At 39.7% G+C, this 24,981-nt stretch overlaps 1 protein-coding gene across 3 annotated transcripts in view; it reads right to left on the bottom strand.

Moving 5' to 3' along the window:
• Positions 1–24,981, bottom strand: part of atrnl1a (attractin-like 1a) — a 329,340-nt gene that overhangs the window by 127,475 nt on the left and 176,884 nt on the right. For all 3 annotated transcript variants that reach the window (XM_026189694.2, XM_026189696.2, XM_026189697.2), the window contains one exon: positions 16,436–16,497. In XM_026189694.2, coding sequence (XP_026045479.2) covers positions 16,436–16,497 — 62 coding nt within the window. The remainder of the gene's footprint in view (positions 1–16,435; positions 16,498–24,981) is intronic.

Raw genomic sequence — 24,981 nt, 5'->3', positions numbered from 1 at the left:
TGATTTGTGACTTATTCAAGCAGCAGGCAGCTTAGCAAAGAGCCAATTACTAACTGTATCTTTAGATTTTATATTACTACCAGCCTGTCATCAAAACACTTTTTTCTGTTCCTTTAGTTGAAACTATGAAAAAGCCAAAGATAGCACAGTCTAAAATAAATAAAATAGTATTTTTGTACTATGGAGATGATTCCCAAAGAGCTATTCGCTGCGTTTCTCACCATTTTGTCTTTAAAAAAGTTAAGAGAAACTAGAAAAGGGGAGAACAGAAGAAATAAAAGTCATGTCCTTAAAAAAATTGGGGGGAAAAAAGCAAAGATCTGACAAAGGACTTGAGAGATGCAGCTTGACCTTCAGTTAATCCCTCTACTGTTCACTGAAGTCTCCTCAGAAATGGTCATAGTGGATGGGTGGCTGTCAAGAAGTTCTTCTTAAGGAAGAGATAAGGTTGCGGTATGCTAAGGTACAGAAGAACTAAAATAAAGATCAGTGGCAAAGGGTCATAGGGAGTGAAGAATCCAAATTTCACGTGTGTTTCAAATTATTGTCAGTGTGTATGGCAGATACAACAGTATCTAGAGCCATCTGTAAAACACAGTGGTGCCTCTGTCATGGCTGATTTCAACCAGTGGCTTTCTTGTCAAAACTGATGGAATTAGGAGCACGTACAAGTACTGTCAGATTTGAATCCATCATGCAATACTATCTGGAAAACATCTGATTGGCAACAGATTTTTCTCACAGCATGAAAGTGATCCCTAATACATTAGCAAAACAGCGTATCTGGGAAAAAAAACCCACATGGTCGATCATTACTGAAGCAGTGGGGAATTATCTTGACAGAGAGAAGGAAGAGGTAGCTAACATAGAAATGTGCTTAGAAAGGCTCATTCTATTATTAATTGTGTGAACCATCCACTTCACAGTGAGTTTGAGTTGTTGCCTTCCGGCCGCCGTTTTAGAGTACCTCCGAGGAGGACTAAAAGACTCCAGGTCTCTTTTATCCCTACTGCGTCTTGTCTCCTTAATGGCAAATAATTGTCCTTGAATTTTCTATCATTATTATTGTTATTATTGTTTTATAGTATTGTTCTGTTTGTTCTTATCCTCCTGCTGCTAAACTAATTTCCCCTTGTGGGACAATAAAGAAATTGAATTGAATTGAATTGAATCCTTCAAGAAGTCTGGAGAACCATTTCTGAAGGCTATTTAAATAAATTATAAAAAAGCTTGCCTCAAAGAGTTCAGCCTTTGTTGAAGTACAAAGGTGGTTGTAGTGAATACATGACAGACTGATGCAATATGTATTTTGTGTCTTTCCATTGCCCAAAGATTGTATAATAATAAACATAAAATGCTTGTTTTATTGGCTTAAGTGGTCACCAGTTAGACAAACTTGATTTTTTTTAAATGACACAACACAACATTATTTTTGGTGTATTCACAGCTAACTGGAGAACCACTTGAACCATCAGCATAACATGATCCTGATTTCACAGGCTCAACAACCCCCACACCGGATAGTACCGGACCCCCATTACAGCAACTATTCACCAGAATGATTACTGCAAAGACATACACACTCAGTAACTCCACTGCAATGATTTCCCATCCTCTAAATTCTAAAAACACTCCACTGGCTCAGATTCAATCGGGCACATGATTCCCAATTTAATCTGTTTTACCTCAGCTCACCATTAATAGGCCACAGGGCCTGAGCTTAGCCATCTAACCAATGAAGCAGAATGGCTAATTGTGGCTCTTACAATTATTAGGGAGGAGAAAGAAGAGGGGAGGATAGGGTTGTCCTGTGGGTTTGTTAACACTCGACTGAGCTTCTTGATAGGTTTAGTTTTAAGACTGTTCAGCTACAGGTAAGAACAACTGAAACGATTAAACAGCCGAGGGATGTGTAAGAACGACTCTGGGTCCCACAGCTTTTATTCCTTCTTTTTTAAGTGACTCAGCCTTTGGCAAATAAATGTAGAAAAGCACAGTTCATACGACAGACACAAGAGCACACACATGCAGGGAAGTACAGTGAATCATCTGAACCCCTGAAGGTAGGAAAAAAATCAATAAGATAGTCAATTAACATGGGCCACAGATAGAAAGCTGTTTCTGATTCTGTGCTATTTGCTAAAGCAGCAAATCAACTCTAAGTGTAGGGACAGGCTGAGGGCATGAGTCATGAGAGAGAAGCTGCAGGTTCTCTAACTGTAATGTTTTCAATGTGTGTGTTTGTTTGTTTCTAAGCCTTGATTTTGGCACTTCAGCAAAGGAAAGAATTATAATTTATTTATTTATTTATTTATTTATTTTTTCTAAATGACATCAGAAACAGCAGTATGCGACATTACGTGATGGCAGAGCTTCAGTTCATCCTTTGTCATTTTTTTTTTTTTTAATAAATAGGACAGGGGGAATGAATGAGAGAAAGAGGGGGAGAGAAAGAAAGAAAACCAAAGGGGAGAAGAGACGGTGAGAAGGGGGGGGAAGAGAGAGAAAAAAAAAAAAGAACTCCTGGGTCACCTGTATGGAGAAAAAAAAAAAAAAACAAACAAAAAAAACAAACAGAGGAGACAGCAAACAACAAAGAGCAACATAATAATAGAGAAAACAAAGCACCATCACAATAAACTAGCTAGTCATAGATATCAATATTTACTAAATAATAAACGATATTGTGCAGCACGCAAGATAGACAGCGCACAGTGTGCTTTGAGGCAGCAGCCAAGAAAGCTTTAGTCCGCGTCTGTGAATACCCATGTGTGCATACCTGTGTGGATCAGCATGCTTGCATTCCAAAGGTTTCTCCATGTAATGATCTGCTAGGGAGTGTGGGGGGGCCACAGCCCCGTCCTCCAGGGTGTGAAGCGGGTATGGAGGAGATCAAAACTCCAGACATCCAGAGGCCCCCAGAACACAAGAGACCATGGAAGACCAACAGAGGGGCAGCCGCGCCACTGTTCCAGTAAGAGCTGAGGAGAGTCCCAGATGAGGGCTCGCCCAGCAGCCGCGGAGCAGAAGTCAGGGGGAGTTGCAGTGACGCGCCCGTGAGCTCCGCCGGCCCCCAGCTGTGCCTGAGTGACCGAGCCCCAGGCCGAGAGGTCGGGGGCACCCCACCTCCAAAGGGGCCCGAGCGAGCCCCAGGCCCCAGGCCCCGACAAGCGGCCGCCAAGGAGTGAGCCGGTGTGTACCCGGACGCCCACCCCCAGACACAAAGAACCACCAACACACCGACACCTGAGGGAGTCCGCCACCGGCAGGGGAAGTGGTGGCCTCCTCTGCACCCTGGTGACATACCCCCACTCCAAGGCCCTGCATGTGTGGGTGGTTGTGGAGGCGCGGGAAGAGGGAGGCAGCTGGAGATGGGGAGGGAAGGAAGGGAGGGGCAGGTAACCCCTCCCTGGGGCCAGCTCCCCCGCTGACCCCAGTAGGCACTCCCACCCTCCGTGACCCGCCAGGGAAGGGGGGCCCAGGCCCATCAGACCGGGGCCCAGTGCAGTAGCGCCCTCCGGCTCCACAGAGCCCTGGACAGTCCACCCAACCCCACCACAGAGAAAACTGCACCCACCCCACCATCCACACATCTTCCGGACTACATAAGACGGTAAACGCCCAGGCTGAGATCTTCCTCCACCTCTCCTGTATCTCCCCCTCCTGCAGAGAGTTCCTGAAGAGAAGAAAGCTCCTGCAAGATGTGACCATCCCCCCCACCAGTTGAAGAGCCCCCCAGGCGGCTCGACGCACCGGCGGCACCCTGCTCCAGGGCCGGGCCCCCATGCACCCACCCGCCCACAACCCCGGCAACACACCAACCAGGACCCAAGCCCCCGAGGCCCGGCCCGGGCCCCAGCCCAGAGACGGAGCGCCCCCAGAACCTCACGCCCATCCCGGACCCACCCAGGGGCAGCCAGGTTGCCAGGTCAGTAACCCACGTCCGTCAGCACAGACCCTCCCCTAGCCCCGCTGCACGCAGCCGCGAGGAAACAGTCACCTGAGAGCCAACAGAGCCCCCAACCGGACGTGACCGCTACCCCGGGTTGAGCCCGCCAAGGAAGATGCCTCCGGGGAACCCCCCGACGCCCTAAGCCTGTCCCTACCCCCTCACCAATCACAACAGTGAAGGCGGGACCAAACTATGACCCCCCACCCCCACTAGGTGATGGAGCTGATAAAAGGGGCCCAGAGCAATTGATCTAATGTGGTGGCAGAGGCTGAATCAAGACTAATGTAATCTAATAGATAATTTCTATATTGGTTAGAATTAAGATTATTTTTATTTTTCCAGTTCATGAGGACTGTTTTCTTGGCTATGCATAAGGCAGTGAAGATCATATGGGCTATATTCTTTTCTGAAGTGACATTATCTAAGCTGCCCAGTAGACACACTAAGGGGGAAGTTGGAATGTTACATTTCAGACACTTTGATAAGTCTTCACATATCTCGCGCCAAAACTTTTGCACTGGTGGACAGAACCAAAGAGCGTGGATGTAATTGTCTGGTGTATTGCCTTGACAGTGTGAGCAGTTGTTGGAAGATGTAAAGCCCATCTTGAACATCCAATGACCTGTATAGTGCACTCTATGAAGTATTTTGTATTGTATTAATTGCAGACTGGGATTTTTAATTAATTTAAAAGTTTTTAAGCAAATCTGAGACCAGAAGTTTTGGTCTAGGTTGACTGATAAATCTGCTTCCCACTTTGCAGTAGGAAGGGATATTGATTCATCTAATTTAGAAAGTGTTCTGTATATTTTAGATAATAATTTGGGGGATTTAAGAGTAAGAAAATGTGCCGCACTTAGTGGTGTTTGTAATTCAACTTGACTGAGGTTAAATTTCTTTTTTACTATGGATTTAATTTGTTGATATTCTAAAAACCTTGTCTTGTTGATCCCATATTGTTCAACTAGTCTGTCAAATGGAATAAATTCTGTTCCCTCTAATATATGTTCTAAGTATTTAATTCCTTTATAACTCCATTCTGGGAAATTAATCATATTATTGTTTTGTAATATGTCAGGGTTATTCCAGATAGGTGTACGTTTGCATGAGATTAATGAAGACTCCGTTATTTTTAGAAACTCCCACCATGCTGATAGAGAAAAGCTGATGTTGATACTTTTAAAGCATTTATGTCTTTTGATGTTTGAGCTAATAAATGGTAGGTCTGAGATCTCTAGATCCTTGCATAGTGCCTGTTCAACATCTAGCCAGGGCTCAACTAAGAAGGTATGTTTTAACCATTCTGAGATGAACTGAAGCCTGTTGGCTAAGAAGTATTGGTGAAAATTAGGCAGATCTAATCCTCCTCTATCCTTGGTTCTTTGTAGCGTTTTTAAGCTAATACGCGGGGGTTTATCTTTCCAAAGGAATTTGGAAATATATGAATCCAGAGATCTGAACCAATCTTGTGATGGTTTGTTAGGGATCATCAAAAATAAGTAATTTATTTTTGGCAAGATCATCATTTTTATAGTGGCGACCCTTCCCATGAGTGATATGGGTAAAGATTTCCATCTAGTCAGATCGCCTTCTACTTTCTTTAGAAGTGGGATGTGGTTTAGTTTAGTTAAATCTGAAAGCTTAGGAGAGACATTAATACCTAAATATTTAATATTTCCGGATTGCAGTGGGGCAGAGGAAGAATTATGGAAGGAGCAGTTAATGGGGAGAACTGTAGATTTTGGCCAGTTAATTGAATAATCTGAAACTCTTGAAAACCAGTTTATTAAAGTAATTACCTCAGAGAGGTTGGTTTGTGTGTTTTGCAGAAAAAGCAACACATCATCCGCATAGAGACTGATTTTATGTTCTATGTTCTTACATTTTATGCCCTTAATTGTTGTAGCCTGTCTAAATGCTGCTGCTAGTGGTTCAATAAAAATTGCAAATAGTGAAGGGGAGAGTGGGCATCCCTGTCTGGTGCCCCTCAGGAGACAGAAGCTGGAGGATGTCTGGTCATTTGTTCTGATACGAGCCGTTGGGGAATTGTATAATATTCTTATCCAGTTTATGAAAGAGTTTCCAAAACCAAATTTGTGTAAAGTTGCGAATAAAAATTTCCAATTAACTCTGTCAAATGCTTTTTCTGCATCTAGAGATAATATTATGGTTTCGATGTTTTTATCGTATGAGTAGTCTATTAAATTAAGTAATCTACGAGTGTTTGTTGAGGAGTGCCGACCTTTTATGAAACCAGTTTGGTCAGGATGAATTAAGAGGGGGGTCATTTTCTCTAATCTCTTTGAGAGAGCTTTGCAGATTATTTTAAGGTCTACATTTAAAAGAGAAATTGGACGATAGCTTGAGGGAAATAAAGGGTCTTTGCCTGGTTTTAGCAGGAGACTAATGTTGGCAGAATTCATATTTGGTGGTAGTCTGCCCTTTTCCTCGATTTCCTGCAACATGCTGTGGAATACTGGTGCCAAAATTGTCCAGAATTCTTTGTAGAATTCTGCAGGGAAGCCGTCTGGACCTGGAGCCTTATTATTGGGCATACTTATCAGGGCTTCCTGGAGTTCACTTGGCGTCAGTGGCGAATCCAGTTCCATTGCTTGACTGTCTAGTAATTTTGGAAGAGTTACGTTGTCAAGAAACAGATCAATTTCATTTTTAGATGGGTTTATTTGTGGTGAGTATAAAGTTTCATAGAAATCCCTAAAAATGTTGTTTATTCTTCCAGGATCATATATTGTGTTCCCCGATAAATCTTTAGCAGCACATATAGTTATTTTTTCTTTATTTATTTTTAGCTGGTTAGCTAGAAATCGACCTGATTTGTTACTGTGTTCAAAATTCTGCAAGCGAAGTCTTTGTATAAGGAATTGTGTTTTTTTATTAATAGTTTCATTTAATTCTAGTTTTGTTTTGCATATTTTGTTCAATGTTTCCTGATCTTGGTGGGACGCGTAGGCTTCTTCTAGTGATTTGATGTTTTTTTCTAATTCCTGAATATTTTTGTTTTCTTCTTTCTTTTTGTGTGATGAGAAAGAAATTATTTTACCTCTCATCACAGCTTTCCCTGCTTCCCATAGAACAGAAGCAGATATTCCGGGAGTGTCATTAAAGTCTAAATATGAAGTCCATTCCTTTTTAAAGTATTTAATAAAGTCTTCATCTTTAAGTAGTGATATATTAAATCTCCAGTTTTTACTTGGCGTAGTATTATTCTTGTGCATTAGTGTTAAAGATACAGGAGCATGATCGCTGACAGCTATAGGATGAATCTCAGTGTCTGAAATGTCACACAGCAGTGAGCTGCTGACCAAAAAATAATCCAGACGAGAGTAAGAGTGATGAACATGCGAGAAAAAAGTATATTCCTTACTGGTGGGGTGAAGAGAGCGCCATGCATCGCAAAGACCAAAGTCGTTCATATACTGTTTGATTATATTTGTGGACTGCCAATTACGCTGAGTTCCTGTTGTGTTGAGCCTATCCATTTCTTCATTTAGTCCAAGGTTGAGGTCACCGCCAAGAATGAGTGTGCAATCAAGGTGTTCAGAGAGTGCACTAAAAAAGCACTCTTTAAAATAAACAGTTACAAAGTGCTGCACAGTCTGGATGAAACCATTTAAGTTGACTCATTTGGTCTCTGCAATAAGTTATCTGGTCTGTCTTCCAATTAATCACATATGGAACACCAGCATTTCCCACTGGGAATCCGTAACTATCACTTTTCAACATGCAAATATAACCTGATCATTTTGGTGCCCAGACCTAATCAAACAGCAAGTGAAGCAAAAATAAAAAGAGTGAGTGAGTGCAAGGTGCTCCACACTGTAAGGTAAATATCTTACAAAGTTAGACAATGTCGGTTGTCTAACGGTTCCCTGTGAACCAGCATTCATTTTAAAAGAAAGAAGCCTCTTGAAGAACAATGCCCACAGAGAGAGCAGTCATCTTTCATGGCAGGAAAGGGGAAAAATGCACTGATGTGCTCGTGTGTTATATTATTTATCATAATATTTGGCAGGTTGGACCACTGGTTTATCCCACTGCCACTCAGTCAGCTTCCTTATACTGACTTGAGTGTAAAATCTGAAAAATTTAGTAACTAGGGACGATGCTGAAAAGATCAATAGTTAAATTCGTAGCTATCTGCACTTGAATGTAAAGCCATGCCTGGGTCTGTCCAAATTTCCTTACCTGGGAGGCAACCTAGTCAGATTTTCAGTCAGCTGCTCTAAAGTTCAGCTCTGCTCTGAGTCCCTCCCAAATGAGCAAGCACCCTCACCCTGAGCCTGAGCACAGATACCCTGCAGACGAAGCTCATTTCCGCCGCTTGTCTGCAATCTCATTCTTTCGGTCACTACCCAGATATTTGATCAAAGAGAACACCACAGAGAATTTAACTCGAAGTGGATGTTGGTCATGGTGGTCATTTTGAAATGACATGGGCAATTTCGGGGAGTCTCATGAGCCACTCACTTCTGAGTAGCGACTCTGCTGTTTTAGGGGAAAAGAGAGAGAATGAAACTGATTGCTAATCAAGCGAGTCAGAGCTGGGAGTAATTGGACAAAGCTGCGCTGCGGTGTCACCAATTAGCATCTGAGACTGTGGAGAGGAGCAACATAAATGCTGTTTAATTATGGCCATTCTCCTTCATTTGGATATGAAAAAGAATGTGCATGGAGGATGGATGAAGGGTGGGAGAGACGGGAAGATGAGGAGAGGAGAGTTTTTAAACTGTAGATTCTTTGTGGAAGAAAATTTTACAACTACTCCGGGAGTCTTTAAACATCTGGGCCTAATTTTCAAAAGCACATCCAACACAGATCGATATGAGTCATTACGAGACTGTATTTACACTTAAAACGATGCCACTTTCAAAATATCACATAAAATTAATAATGGCTGAGCTTTTTCTCCAGCTATTGTTTAATACTGCAGCATTTCAGTCTTTTCTCTTTTCCCCTCTGCCCTCATGTCGCCAACTTTGATTCTGCTTCAAATTTTTGGACTATAATTAAAGCTGCAGTAGGCAGAAATCTAGAACTGAAAAATAAAAACCCTTAAGGATTTGAAAATAGACAGCCCTTCTCCTGCAGCAGTTCCCCCTCTGTATTAAGCCTGCTTCATGCAGGCTTTTGGCTTCATACAGGATTCAACTCTGAGTGGGTAAAAGTACTCTACTTAATCGGCTGCACCACAGTTTCTACATTTACATTAATTATAATATGATAAGACTGTTGTGGATTTTTGACCAGCAATGCTGAAAGAAACATGATGCCTTTTCACATCACACTGTCACACAATTCTTCAGGCAGCAATGGAGGCCAGGTTCCATCACCTATCTCTGACAAAATATGTTTATAACTAATTTGCCTCAATTGATTTTGAAGGACACTTAATTGCTCAATTACTGAATTAACTGTTGAATACTCAACAGATGTTTGTAGATCACTGTCATGCACAAAGCAGTGTTGGCCCAGAACTCAATCTTTCTCCAGCCTTAACCGAGAGATTTGATTGCCTAAACCGAATTTAAAGCTGTTGAACCCTTTTTAGAAGTTTGGAGTGGTTATTGCAGAGATAGAAATTAAATGTATTTTTAGGGTAATAAGTAATCTGGGTAAATCAGATCACTAACTGACATGCAGATACATGTTCAATATTTACTTTCAGTCCTGATTTTTGCCTTAGCTGCATATCTTTCAATTTTCTCTGCATTCCCACTGCCAGACTGCATCTCATCACTCTGCCTTCTGCCTAAAGGCTACCTCCCACATACACACACAAAATGAGAGTCATGACTAAGGCTCTTTGGTACTTGCACACTGCAACACAAGCCAAGAAGTCCAGACTTGTGACACACTCAGAATCTACAGCACCGCATGTGGACATGGTAAGGACAACATTTGACGATAGACTGCATTTCATTTATCAGACTTCTTAGTTTTTCTTCAATTACCCTAAAGTGTTGTCAAAAAATATTCAGATACTAATAACTAACAATTAATCTCTGAACAGATAATCCATCCAATACCGAACAGTTTTCACCTCTTTCAGTTTTACACACAACTTCATACAGCATAGATGGAACACACTGCCCCACCCCTACCTCCCAGCTGAAGTAGTTCACTTTTCAAAACACAGAGATCTAATCTCTAAAGAGAATCCTGGGTCTGCCCCGGGGCTTCCTCCCAGTAGGCTATGCCCAGAAAACCACCTCTAGGAGGCATTGAGAAGGCATCCTAGTCCAATGCCCAAACCACCACAACTGGCTCCTTCAATGTAGAGGAGCAGTGGCTCTACTCCACCCACTCTTCAAAGGAAACTAATTTCTGCTGCTTGTATCGCAACCTCATTCTTTCGGTTACTACCCAGAGCTCGTGAGCAACGTAGATTGACCTCTTTGCTTGACTGTGGCCATGGTGTTCTTTGGATCATATTTAGCATTTATCTTCCTTCAAACACAGCAGGTGTTCTTGGTGACTTTGGTCCTACCTGCATTCAGAACTTTAACAAGCATCTTCCCGTGTAGTTTTGGAATGATCTACCATCTCTCATGATCATCCTCACGTATGAGCCCAAGAGAAATTGATAGTCATTCTGCATTTATTCCATTTCTGAATAACCAACAGTTCTCCGAACTTCTTCCTTAGAATCTACAATCTTGTCCATGACATCATCTGACAACTCTTTGGTCTTGCCAATGATGGTGGTGATTTTGTGTACAGGTGTGCTTTATTCACACAAGCTGAGATCAGTATTATCTGTAACTGATTGACTGTAATCTATTATGCAAAGTATATTACAATGTATGTCTATTGTGTAATGGCAGATGGGCACACAGCCGTTTATAACTTTTATGTAATGTTATGTGTCTGGATCTAGTTAATATTCTGTCTCTCTACTTAACAATGAAGCTACCGCAGAGCCTTTTCATACATTTGTAAGTGAACAAACTTCCAAACTCAGCAGGGAATGTTGGCATTGTGGCAAGAGTTGGCATAGTGGTAACAAGTCTTATTATTTCATAACCCAATATCACAGACACAAAGGCCACATTGTTCACCTCGTTATGGGAACGAGAACGGGATGGTCTGTTTGCTTTTCGATTCAACATTGGCAAAAACTGCTGCTCAAAACCCTTTAATGAACTCACCACAACTTAAAGAAAAATAAATGCACATCACATTATATAACATGCTGCAAATAAACCAACAATGGAAAGAAAAGTCCCCTTGTTTTAGCACATATCCTTTTCTCAAGTCTGCAGTGCAGAAGAGAGCAACTCATCAACATAGCAGTAACTAACATGCATACACACATGCAAGAAACTCTCCCGGCAAAACTTGACACTGTCCCTGAATGGTGACATCATCTCTCTATGCTGGCCTAAAGGTCACCGATGTCCAGAAGCCGGCCCTGGGCACAAAACGTCTCACTTCCCCACATGGCTGCATAGTGACACACACTCCCACACACACACAAGCATGAACACAGGAAAGAGGATACATGTGAACATATACAGGAAATAACACACACACACGCACTAACACAAACAGAGACACACACTTGTCCGACGTCAGAGCTGAGTGGCAGAATCTTGCCTGAAGACAGCAGAGCTCATTCCAGACATCTTTCCCAAAACAGTCTCATTAGATCCAGTGTGGGTCTGCATGACTATGAGCTGTAACACAAACGACTCTCACCCAGTCCAAAAATAGAAAAATAAAAATGACTGGCTGTGTGTTTTCTAATGGAGTTATTGTAAAGGAAAACCATAGATGGAATGGAAATTATTTTTGGATTTAATTATTTCCATTTATCTTAAACAACAAAAAGCAATAATAATATTATTAAACAACGTCCTGCCTCAGAAAGATAAAGGAAAATGCACAGACAGCAGGATGTTGTCCTGTTTCATGTCTATTTGTGCTGATTCCTTTAAATGTCCACAGCAAGCTCTACTGTATATAGACAAATAAACAAGATGGGTAAGCAAGACATTTCATCCCATGTAGCTTCCCATCATCTGTATTCTTGCTGCTTTAAGCTGATTAATGTGTAAATGTGAAACTCATTCTATCTTTTGACTTTTTTTGTGTGCATAATCAACGATGATATACTGCTAGACTGGCTGCTGAACACTGCCTTTCTACTATCGGGTCGTTAAGTCTGACGTCACTAGCCGTGTCTGGGCCTAAGCTCCGCTGCAGGTCCATATATCAAACGATCACTATGGCATTACTGAGAGTTGAAAAACTGTCTAAAGTCTTTCATCTTTAATAAAATGATCAGTGTTCTGCTCTACCAGGTGTAACAATTGAGTTTAACATCCAGGCATCCATGAAAACGGAATTTATGACATTTAACGGAGTTAGAAGTTAGCAGGGAGTTAGCTCGCTAGCTTCTATCTAAATACAATATAGCTATATATAGCTGGGGCTCTACTCAGCTCTTCCCAGGAGGGTGGCACGGTCCCCCCCCCCCTTTGGTGGTCCTCCTCGGGTCCTTGTACTCTGGGGCCTCTGGATATCTGGGGCCTGGATCTCCTCCATACCTGCTTCATACCCTGGTGGACGGGGCTATGGCTCCCCACACTCCCTAGCAGATCATTACATGGAGAAACCTTTGGAATACAAGCATGCTGATCCACACAGGTGTGCAAACAGGTGTACACACGTGTGTTCACAGCCTTTCTTGGCTGCTGCCTCAAAGCACATTGTGCGCTGTCTATCTTGCATGCTGCACAACATTGTTTATTATTTAGTATCTACTGCTAGCTAGTTTATTGTGATGGTGATGTTTTTTTTATTATGTTGCTCTTTGTTGTTTGCTTTCTCTTCTGTTTTTTTTCTCCATACAGGTGATCCAGGTGTTTTGTTTGTTTGTTTGTTTTTTTCTTTCTTCCCCCCCTTCTCACCGTCTCTTCTCCCCTTTGGTTTTCTTTCTCTCCCTCTCTTTCTTTCATTCTTTCTCCCTGTCCTATCCCCCAGTCATGTCTGTCCCGTTTGTAGCAACTGAAAATAAAATAAATTCATAATTATAATAAAGGTCAATCAAATGGACCAATATGGCAAGGCCATGATGATCCACTTGGTAAAATAAATCCGCTTGGCATCTTTCTTGGCCTCAAGACAACAATTCTGATGGCTAAAGATCCAAACGGGACACAAAAAAATAAAAAAATAAATAAATAAATAAATACAATATAGCATGTTCTGACTGCGGGGTTTTGGAAACAAATTAAAACGTACAGCTCTGTTATCACTTCCAACGTAAATGAAGACAGAAAACTAAACAGCAGTGACGTTTGTAGGGTTACTGAAGTTTTGCTAGCTGGTATATAATGATGTGCTACGTGACCGCTAGCGACACAGCTATGTTAGCATAATATACACAAGCTAACTTTTTTTCCACTCGATAAAAGTTAGCGTGAGTGTTCTCGGTGGTCAGGAACAAATGTAATCGCATGGCAGGATGCTGTAAAAGGACCAAACTTCAGCCAGGAGAACAACTGAGATAATCCATCCACAATATGAGGTTAGTCATTCATATACTGCTGCATGGGCTGGGCTGTAGTTACATCCTAAGGTTTTAAAAACTGAGCTTAAATAAATGATTAGCAGTAATAAAAGCCGAGGGAGGTCAACAGTGATCACTGACTGTTTTAGGAGTTTTTTGAGATTAAATAGAAGAAAATACAAAACATTAAACATGTTAACAACACAAAAGCCATATTAAACACAGACTACTTTAGGCCCAGAAGTAGGATTCGTCACGTCATCACTTAACGACCGGATAGTTATCATAATGTGTGGATAATGTGGAGCCAAATGCAGACTTGCAGACAGAATGAAGAAATGGACAATGAACTATTATTAGAGTGAGGCAGGTAGTCTAACAAGCAACAAAAAAACTAATTCCAGAAAACCAAAAATTACAAGTAACAGGGGAAACATAGTTTTACAGCTATAAATCGTATTTCTGCACCAGGAAGATGATTCCAAAGAGCTTTTAGATGAACATTTGGTACCCAATCTCACCACAACAGGCAGCATATGTGCAGTGTGCCATTAAAAATTTTGAGGAAACCAGATAAGTGGAGGACAAAAAAACTACAGCAGATGAATAACATCAGAAAGTCTTGTCCTTAAGAAATTGGAAAACAAATCCAGCAAAGATGTGACACAGGGCCTAAGCGATGCACCTGGTCCTTGGCACCTGGTTGATCCATCTACTGTTTGCCAAAATCTCAGTGGAAACGTGGCTGTCAAGAAGTTCATAAGGAAGAGAAATGGAGAGGAAAAAAGTGGGGTATGGCAAACTACACAAGACCTGGAATGAAGATCAGTGGCAACAGATCTGATGGAGTGATTAATCCAAATCAGAAAATTTTGGTTCCTGGAGTAGGTCAGGAGAGAGGTACAGCACTGATTATGACAACCATTTGTAAAGCATGTAGAGGAGGCTCTGTCATGGTTTGGGGTTGCATTTGAGGCAGTAGTGTTGGGGATCTTGTCAGAATTAATGGAATTATGAAAATTTGCCAAAAAGATTTCAGGCGATGTTGAAAAATAAAGGTGATCATATCAAATATTGATTCCCAAAATCATTAGAATTATATAAATTCTGTTTTTTTCTCATAATAATAATAATAATAATGGATTGCATTTATATAGCGCTTTTTGGGACCCCTCAAAGCACTTTACAATACCACTCTCACATTCATACACTGGTGAAGGCAAGCTACAGTTGTAGCCACAGCTGCCCTGGGGCAGACTGACAGAAGCGAGCCTGCCATATCGCGCCATCGGCCCCTCTGGCCATCACCAGTAGGCGGTAGGTGAAGTGTCTTGCCCAAGGACACAACGACCGCGACTGTCCGAGCCGGGGCTCGAACCGGCAACCTTCCGATTACAAGACGAACACCCAACTTGAGCCACGATCGCCTACATATACACTTTATTTATATGTATGTTTGCATTTGTTTCAGTTCAAACTGTCTGAACAAACACATGTCAAATATCATCAAGGTATATAGTTAAACATGGTAAAACCTCATCTGTGCATTAAGTGGCATTCTGAGAGGCGAACATATTTTTGCTGCTTCTGGGGAGTAAATTGATTTCCAGGTTCTTAGGATTTCCTGGAACTTAGTGGAAAATAAAAAATAAATTAAGCAATACAAAAGATGATTCCTCTTAGGCCTACCCTCTAGAGAGTTGCCAGAAAGTCTATTTTACACAGTTGGATCAAAGCTTGTCATCCAAGTACTGGTAATTTGGTAGTGGGAAATCTTTAATACTCTCCCACATGAAAGACTATAATGCAACTAGAAAAGGAAATGACGAGTTATTTCTGTGGCTCTGGTCACTCTTTTTACACTTAGCCTTGAAAAACTTAATTTTAGAAGGAAAGAATTGCACTGAATGGAAGTGCTCGGTAATATCCCAGAAGCTGTGATTCTCAACTTGACGGCTGTTGATGACCGGTTACTTTAAAAAGACATGCATGTGCACTAGTGAACTACAAGGTACGTGAGCTGTTAACAAACCTACATTCATTTCTTCGTGTTTTATTTAGCTGTTTATCGTCATTGTTATAACCACTATTATTGTATTTATAATGTGTTTTTTAACAACCCAGAGATGATTAAAGACTATGAAGAATCAACCATCTGGACACAAATAGTGTACACTTATAGTCTTCTTACACGTATGCAATAAAAAGTATACCAAGGGCAAGTATGTCATAAATATTACTATATAAATTAATCTTTTAGTGAAAGTTTCCTCACTTGCTATGATGGCTTTATTATAATAAGAGAAACATAACAAATATAGTAAGGAAAAACTCATAGTTAATTTCACTGGATTCTTAGGTTTCAGCATTTTGAGTTTAGATATGAAATTCATATATTTTCTTCAATTCAAGTGAGTGAGAAGGTATGAAAAACAACTATAAAATTCTTATGAGCTTATTAATAATGCACTGGTTTTTCAAAGATTGGGAGCCCACTAATTAGCTGATTTGCAGGTCAAAGCAACTCATTTGGATACTTTTTAAAGTTTTTTGTTTCATGAAACCTAAATTTTTTAAGTATTAAGATTTCGAAATGATTCTTTTAAGAGCAAGCACAGCAACTTTATACATTATACAAACAAAACCCTTCATCTTATTAATCCTGCAGGTTTTCTTCAAGATAAAATTATGTTTCAATCAATTGTGCATCCATGCTCTTTCTTAGCAACCCACACTTCTCCTGCAGAAGGTAACACAGCTGCTGAGGGTGAAGTGTCTTTCCTGAGGCTGCTGCCTCCTACTGTAACTTTGTGACTTCAGGTTAGAGCTCAGTTGAGCAAAGATCTTCTGGGAGCTGAACCACTGAGCAGCAAAAGCCCTACAAGGTGCTCGGCATGAAAGAGTCAGTAAATAAGTAAATATAACAATAAAAAAAAAAAAAAACTTACCTGAAGAAGGTAACGAAGAACTGCACCAGGTCCATGATGCTGTTGTGCTGAGAGAAAGCAATCTGAGACAAGACAAGAAAGGGAAAGAGAGTGCAAGAGGTTAGTGCAAAATGTACAAGTTTGACTTTTTGCCTCTATATGACCTTTGAACAGCAGTTAAAATGCTGATTTTCTTCTCCTCCCATTTGTGATTGGAACTTTTTCCAACAAAACTTCTTCCTGCAAATGTAAGAACAACACAGACTAAAATCGACACAAGTCACTGCACTGCTTTTTTATTGCTCCTTTTACAGAACACTGGAAACTAAAACAGTATCTGTTAAACATCTTTCTTTATCCAAGGCCAGCATTCAGACCTCTTACAAAAAACCATTGGTTTTATTCCTGCCTTTTACATTCAAACATGACACAAACACAAAGAATACAATGTGATGCACCACCGTATGGGTTGCAGGTTATTATAAGATTAGCCTGTGACTAAAAGCTTCTGGCCTTTTGTGTTCTTCGGTATTCTGCAGCACTTTGTTCAACAATTGAAATTTGACAAACCTACTGCATGCTATAGCTCCACTAAATCAACTGGCTGCATCATCCATCATGTTCTCTGTTCTGGGATGCTGGTGCAGTGTGTGACACTCTGGTGTTCAAAGCCACAGATATAAAACATGTCGACTCAGTCAATGCACACTGTGTATTTATTGTAATTATTGGTAATTGATTTTTCCGCTTGTCTTCAACCATGCAGATATTAACTGGTTTAACTTTAACAGATTATTCTATATTTCAGTAAAGAAAAGCACAATTCCATATTAGTGAATACAACATCCTGGCTGATTATCAAACAATGTTTCTTTATTGCTTGTGGAAACCCAAGCTTCCAATTTACTATGTTTCCAATGTCTGCTATACTAATTAAGGCTCATAAAGTTAAAAAAATATGATATGCCCTTTTTAAAGTGGCCAAAAACTTCATCTAGTTTGTGCATGTTTAAATGAGCCACATTTTTGTACTGTTTTTGCAATATTAAAAGATGTATTATCTATATTTCCACTCGTTTCATCAGCATACACACCCACACATATTCCTAACAGCATGAAAGCCATCCTCACCTCTCACCTCATCTCATCCCTCACTCTGTAACTCAATACAATCCGTGTTTATGAACAGTTGTGTGAGTTTACTGTGTGTTTTTCTGTGTCTATGTAAGATGTGCCTTCTGGCTTCAGAGTACAGTTTTGGCTCTCAGATATGAAAACTCTTGAAAAGCCACTGCAGTCTATGTCTCAAATCCATCATGTTAAGAGGATTATTTATTACAAAAATAATTGATTTTCCATTCACTTTCCTGTCCTGCAGGGACAACAAAAAGCTGATATTTCAGTTACAGTTAGAAGGCACAAAGACTCCTCATATGGATCAATGCTCTAAGATAAATGACCAAATGACCAAGTCAACCAAAGACGAGCGGTTAATGAGGATAATTTAAAAAACAAAAAAAACAAAAGGAATATTGGTGTACAAAAGTAAAACTCTCAACAGCACAAATTTACTGACGGCTACTGGTTGGTGGTTTGTTTGTTTTCACTTATGATTTCATGCCAGCAGCACAACCAGTACACAAGTACTGGGGAAAAGTAGTAGTCATCATCTTAGAGCAAGTATTGGTGTGCCAGTGCACTGAGCAAAATCACTGCTATTGTTTCGTAGAAAACTAAGAGTAAAGTCTAAGAATTGTAATGACCATCTTAGAGCTTTGATCCATTTAGTAATTAAATGGAGTAATTCAATTAGGAGGTCTGCTTCACAGGAAAACTGATTACCTGTCAGTTTCTTCCAAGCTCAACCAGTATGACTGTTACTAATGGTGTTTCCCAATGTCTTATCCACTCATTTAAAATATGGTTACATTTAAGAAAGTGAGCATTCTTGGTTAAGAAAATACAAGAATGGAGAACTGAAAAGTTGCACAGCAGCAGACCAAACAACAATTGATTTGTCAAAGTCCCACTAAGATGACTGCCAATTAAAAACCTTTTCACAAAGGAGTTTTTTTCAACACCTCAACACGTAATGTGTTTGTATTTGCTGCTATTTTGACATTAACATAAATAAAAAGCTTTTTTTAATGGTTTTACTGAACAAATGCAAATTGTAGCCTTGAAACCTTTAGGTCCTCTTTTAACAGCAATAGCCTTCATCAGATTTAGCCTAAAATTGCTTCTGACACTTCCACATCATCAACTGATGTCTTGATGGCACACAGCAGGCATTTCCACAGACGTCTAAATTAGGTAAAAGTTAGTGACTTGCTTTGGAGTTTCCAAAACTTAAATTTAGTTCTCTCTCAAGCACTCTGTTGAATATTTACTTTGGTTTGGTTTATTGTTTAACCCTCCTGCCATCCTTTAAAAAACTCACACCCATCACCCTAGGGACCATTCTCAGCCACGCCATAAAAAGACCATATATCCATATTTTATTCCACTTTAAATTAGCCAACCTTGTAAAACTACTTCTCCCTGAAATATTCATGTAAAGTTTTAATTATATTTTCGTTGTTTTAACCCTTCAAATCCCAGTGTTATTACATGAGCGCCCTGTGTTATAAGCCCCAAAAACCAAAAAACGAAACTAAATAATTCCACAAAAAACCAGTTGAAGTAATATGTGATTGTCATTATAAGTAGGCCTTTAGATGGACCAAAGATTGGCACCAACATACATTTTGACCTGCCATTATTTTTTTTGCATTTTTTTTGCAATTTAAAAATTAAAACTTCAAGGCCCTGAGTCTTCATTGACATCCAAGAAAAGAAGAAAAAATAAAATCATATGATGATAATTTGGGGTTGAAAAATAGCGTTTATAATGGAAGTCAATGGGCAGAAAATGGTCCCCAGGGTGATGGGTGTGGGGATTTCTGCTGCTCAGCCATTTTAGGCTGATTTAAGGAATTCACACTGGAATATTAACATTGACAGGTAAAAACTATCCTGTGGCAAGTTTGGTTATATTCCACTGAACACAGTGGAAATGGCAGCCATTTAACACATAGCAGTGGCACAAAAAGGTCCCAAGAAGGCAGGAAGGTTAATTAGATCACCTACAGAATGCGCTCATAAGCTTAAGGAACTGCTGCCCAGATGTTCTTCTGCAACATGTCCTAATGTCATTTCTAATTCTTTGATCCCACAGTGATTGCAAGACAGCCAAACAACTATTCCATGATGCTGCATCCACCATGCTTCTCAGTCAGTTTTTGGCAGTGTCTCTTTTCTTAAAGGAACTTTGTGCATTTTTGCCAAAAACTTCAAATTCTCCTTCACCATCCACAGAGCTTCACCCGTATACAGAATAGCAACAGCCCAACATTTCTTCCATTTGTAAACTGTTTGTCTTATTGTGGATTAATGAACGCCTATGTCTTTAGAATAGCTTTCTTTGCATTTTCAAACCTCCAGGATATTACATAATGATTATATTAAGGCCCTAAGAAAGTTGTTGTGAACAAGGCATAGTTCATACCAACCAATCCTCTTGAGAAGAGCGTACTTTATCAGTATGTGTTTCTTTATAGGAGCTCAACTAAAACATTGTCTTACCTCCTTAACTAGAACATCTGAGACCTGTGTTTTTGTTTATTTGTTGAGTGAGTTTGTGCATAAAAGTGTGACTCACATGTAGATGAAGATCAAACCATATTATATAAATAACAAATGTGTCATTCATGAAGAAATATCACTTCTTCCAACTGTAAAGTAAATTATGTTTATAAGGACAGCTTATGCTTTTGATATTAAGTGTATTGGAACAAAAAAAAGATATCCGAGGAGAGACTATGACATCTAATTACTATGAGGACATGTTGCCCTCAGAGTTTCTCTTGAAATTAAAAGCTAACTTTAGAATCTGATAAATTCTTAACAATTAAACTTTAGATGTCTTTAAATGTGCATCAGTAGTTTAATAAGAAATCATCCTATGCTAGACAGACCCGCACTTTCTTATTCTTTTTCATTTTTACGTTAAGAGGCGAAAAGTCTTTCATTTTGTACTAATTGTCTTTCAAAGGTGTCAAAATCTTACACTTTCTCTCATGAAACGTTAAGATAATATAAAAGAGGTACAGGCAAAACCACTTATGTACTTAGTAGCACTGAGTAGTAGCACACAGTAGACTGTGAAAAATGAATTTAAAAACATTAAACCACTGCAGTTAACTGGGGTTGTAAATTATAAAATAAATACTGATGGGACGCATCAAAATAACGGCACTGTATTTCAGCCATGTTCAACATGGGGATACCTTTAAATGGCCCTAATAGTCAAAGAGGCTGCGTCTTTGTCTTTGGTGAATCCTTTGAGACTACTTGGGAGGGAAGAGGGAAAGAAATGGGGCAGAATGAGCTTAAGAGGTTTACCAGCACTTGTGCAGCAGGTAAAATGGCCTGACAGTGAAAAAGCTGCAGAAAAGCTGATTTTGGTCCAGTGGGACACAGCATTAATACAGGCATCAGGGAGAAAAGAGCCTGGCTTTGCATTCAGGCTTCTACTGCAGCAGTTTACATCATTCCCCCCTGACAATATAAAGAGTTATTATGAGTGTACACACATACTGCAACAAGGTAAAAGAACAAAACAAAAAACAAACAAAAAAAAAGCACACATTTACTGTCAAACAATGGATAAACATCCTGTACACTGAAAAACAAATGCAACAAAACAAACACAAACTTGCACAGTGGACAAATTATGATCGCTGCACTTAATGCAGTAAGTTTAAACTGCTCTTAATTTTTCTCTCCCGCACTCATGAGTCCCATACCAGCTCCAGCCAACTACCATCATTTCAATTTACAACAACTGCAGTCGTTAAACAACTATAATCAATAAGATGTTTAGACCACACCCTTTTCATCCCAGCACACACCACTGCAGAGCCACAAACGAGAATCTAACACGAGGACAAACACATAATGCAAGCTTAATGTGCACATACATAGAATGAGCAAATTACCATCAGACAAGTGTAATTTGGACAATTTAAGTATAACTTAATTCATTTCAATAGTGACAAGAAATGCACTATATTTGTGCAACTCTTACTGAGATACAGAGGAGATAATTCTATGGTCGTTTTCAAGCTACTGTTTTTGCTGGTTTCTTCAAAGCAAACTTAACTGTGTCTCTTGACAGGTTTTATATGCTTTAAGTAAAAACTGCAGAGTGGTGTACAGCAATACTGGCATTTAGATTTTGGCAGCAAAGACCTGTGCACACTTATCGTTTGGCAGTTTGCCATGGTGTAACTTGCAGCATTTTTTAAACACAGAACTGATGCATATAAGAAAGTGCCCTAAACTATTTGTATAACCATGTTGTTATCCTGCTACCATTCTTTACATGATGTAATTATTTTATGGAGACCTGTAGTAAGTCATTTTCAATATCAATCCTTAGCAATAAAAGCCATGTCAATAAAATCGCATCAAAGACAAATGTCCTGTGACAATTTTAGCCTCATTCACCAAGACAATGTCACATCTTGGGGATGTTGCCTTTTTTCCTATATTTTTTGTAGGAAAGATGTTCTGAATGAACATCTTTGTGTGTGTTTTAAAGTGATGCTTTGTCATTAAAAAGGAAAGTTGGGAAACCTTTTGGTACAAATCTAGGTTTTCTGCTTCTGTACAGCATGGAGAGGAGCTAACTGTCAAAGGAAATGAGATGGATAACATAAATGACAGTGTCCTTACTGTGAACAGGCCCAACAGCCTTTAGGTTGACTTTAGGTCTAGTTGTTGACTAGTGATGACAGTACATCTGAGTAAAACACACTTTATAAATACTATGTCAGTCAGTCACCTTTCTCATGCACTATGTGTTAATAGACCTCTCTGCTTTGAATCATACTTCTTATAAATCTCTGGCTCTCTTCCACAGCATGTCTTTATCCTGTCTTCCTTCTCTCACCCCAATCGGTTGCAGCAGATGGCCCCGCCCCTCCCTGAGCCTGGTTCTGTCGGAGGTTTCTTCCTGTTAAAAGGGAGTTTTTCCTTCCCACTGTTGCCACAGCGCTTACTCATACGGGGTCATATGATTGTGGGGTTGTTCTTCATATGTATTGTGTATTATTGTAGGGTCTACCTTACAATATAAAGTGCCTTGAGGTGACTGTTCTTGTGATTTGGCGCTATATTGAATTGAAATGAACTGAATCTGCGAAACTAACATGAAACAGCTGGTTGGAGCAGGAGTGATAGAAAATAAATAGTAACTGTACTTCTAATAAAGGGATTCTAACACAGGACTAATATAGAAAGTCCAGTTTCCTTCTTGTATTTCTCAAGATCTCAAAACTACCATGATCTGGATGACTGAGAACCTACAGAGATAGTGGGACGGGTAATTTCTCAATCACATGAGGCCCCCAGGGAACAATAATCCCATCCAAAAAGGGCTTAAGACAAATCAATGTCAGATACTGTAATGGTAAGTACTGCACTCCTGAAAGATTAGACATCGTTAGTGAAATTTACATTGAAAAAGAGCGATTACATGAGTCACCACAGTATATGCTATTTATGGAATGGAAAGTGCTCCTGTGTGCTTTGCATGTTGAATTATTTATTGCTACATAGTTTTTTTAAGCCCGTTCATAGTTTTGATGTAGGAAACAGCTCTACTGAGGTTAGTGGTTTTAGTTTAATATACTGCAGCTGTTGTAATAATAATAATAATAATAATAATAAAACAGATTCTGTTTTTCACAACAGAATCAGTGAATTTAACTTCAACAAAATGGACATAGCTACAGTGACATCACCAACTAGTTTTCGGCTCATTTTAAAGCCTTAACATCAGCATTTTGGCCAATGCCATGTTATTGGTGTTTTGAACAAGAAGGGTGGAGTGCTATGTTGTTAACATTAGCAAACTATTCTACAAAGCTGCAATAATACACTGTGGGGGTGTGGCACAAGCACACATAGCGCTGTCAAAATAGTTGTGCATTTATTGTTGGAGTTCGCTCAAACAAACATTTCAAAAATTACAGAAAATTTTTACGAGAATTTTCAAATGAGTTTCAGACATACCTCAAGTTAAAAAAGAAAAAGATGAAGGATTCAGGAAAAAGATCGAATTCATATACACCGAACAATGATTTAGAATAAAAGAGATGCCTCAGTATATTTCACTTACGGATTTAAATGATTATAACATAAGAAGAACTGATGTTTCTATTGCAATATAACAAAGCTTTGAAACAGTACGGTGAGTGCTGCTGGAGCAGACTTGGTCCTAACAGAAACTGCAGCTACAGGAAATACAGCAGGGAGAATGGGTCAGAAAAAATACTACAGAAGGGAATTCTCCAAAACTCAGACAATAAACACTGAAACAACCCACACATCACAGCACAAACACATGATAGAATGTAATTGTTTGAAGGTCAGGGGTCAACCGGCTAGTCAGAACTGCAATTACCAGAGAAGAGAGTGAGAGTGAGAGGAAGGACTGGGAGGGAGGAGTAAAAAATGAGAAGAACAGGAATGACATAAAGAGGGCTCCAAGGACTCCAGTGCTACAATCCAGTCATTATGAAGGGACTCCGGTGGCCCTCTGGGGACAAGCTTAAGAGCTGTGACAGCAGTGGGCTGCCTTTGATTTCCCTAACCCTGAACCAAGGGCTGCTTGTTAAAACGTGGAATAAAAGAAAGTGCTTAGCTAATCAATACAGGAAGGTAAAAGGAAAAGGAGAAAAATAGAAAGGGGTGCACCGAAAGGGGAGGAGGAAATGAGTATACAGAAAGTACAGAAGGAAAAGAAGATGGAAAAGAGCAGCTGAGGAACTTTTCTCACTTAATCTTCATCAAGGCTGCAGGGCAGTGGAACTATGGTTCATATTAACTGAAAGAAACAGTCCATCACCGGGAAACTACTTTATAACACAGAGACCCTGATAGATACTCAAACCTATAGCAGCTGAAAACAGTAAGTGGAAACTTTGGAACTCATGTTTGACACAGACTTCAGGCAGTAATGATGAGGAAGGCCTCAATGTGGTGCGCATTTTTGGGAATCTTTTTCTACAAAGCCAAAGAAGAATAAATTGTTCACTCAAACCAGCAATTGGGGCCTTTTAATTATAAAAACTAGTTCATGGAAATACTACAACAGTGGTTTGTTTGTGTTTCTGGCAAACTGATAACTTAATCACACTGAGAAAAGCAACAAAACAAAGGGATCAGTATTGAAGATAACACTGAACAGAGTGACTGTTTGCTAATATCCAGAAAAAGTGAATATGCATAATTAAATATCTATGATTAATTGATAATTTTGATAATTTGCCAACCATTCTGTCTAAAAAATATGTGTGCTACTACATTCATAAGCCCTACTATGGAAAAGTCGTTTTAGTCTATTAGGTGGGTGCCAGGCAAAGTGATGGCATCATCAGTTATCATAACTGATAATGTTTTGTGGCTATAAATTAGATACTCATGCAATTAAAATGGCAGCACTTTTATCAAGTTGTTAT

Source organism: Astatotilapia calliptera, chromosome 13, assembly GCF_964374335.1.
Source record: "Astatotilapia calliptera chromosome 13, fAstCal68.1, whole genome shotgun sequence".
NCBI lineage: Eukaryota > Metazoa > Chordata > Actinopteri > Cichliformes > Cichlidae > Astatotilapia > Astatotilapia calliptera.
This window is presented reverse-complemented; position numbering and strand designations above follow the sequence as displayed.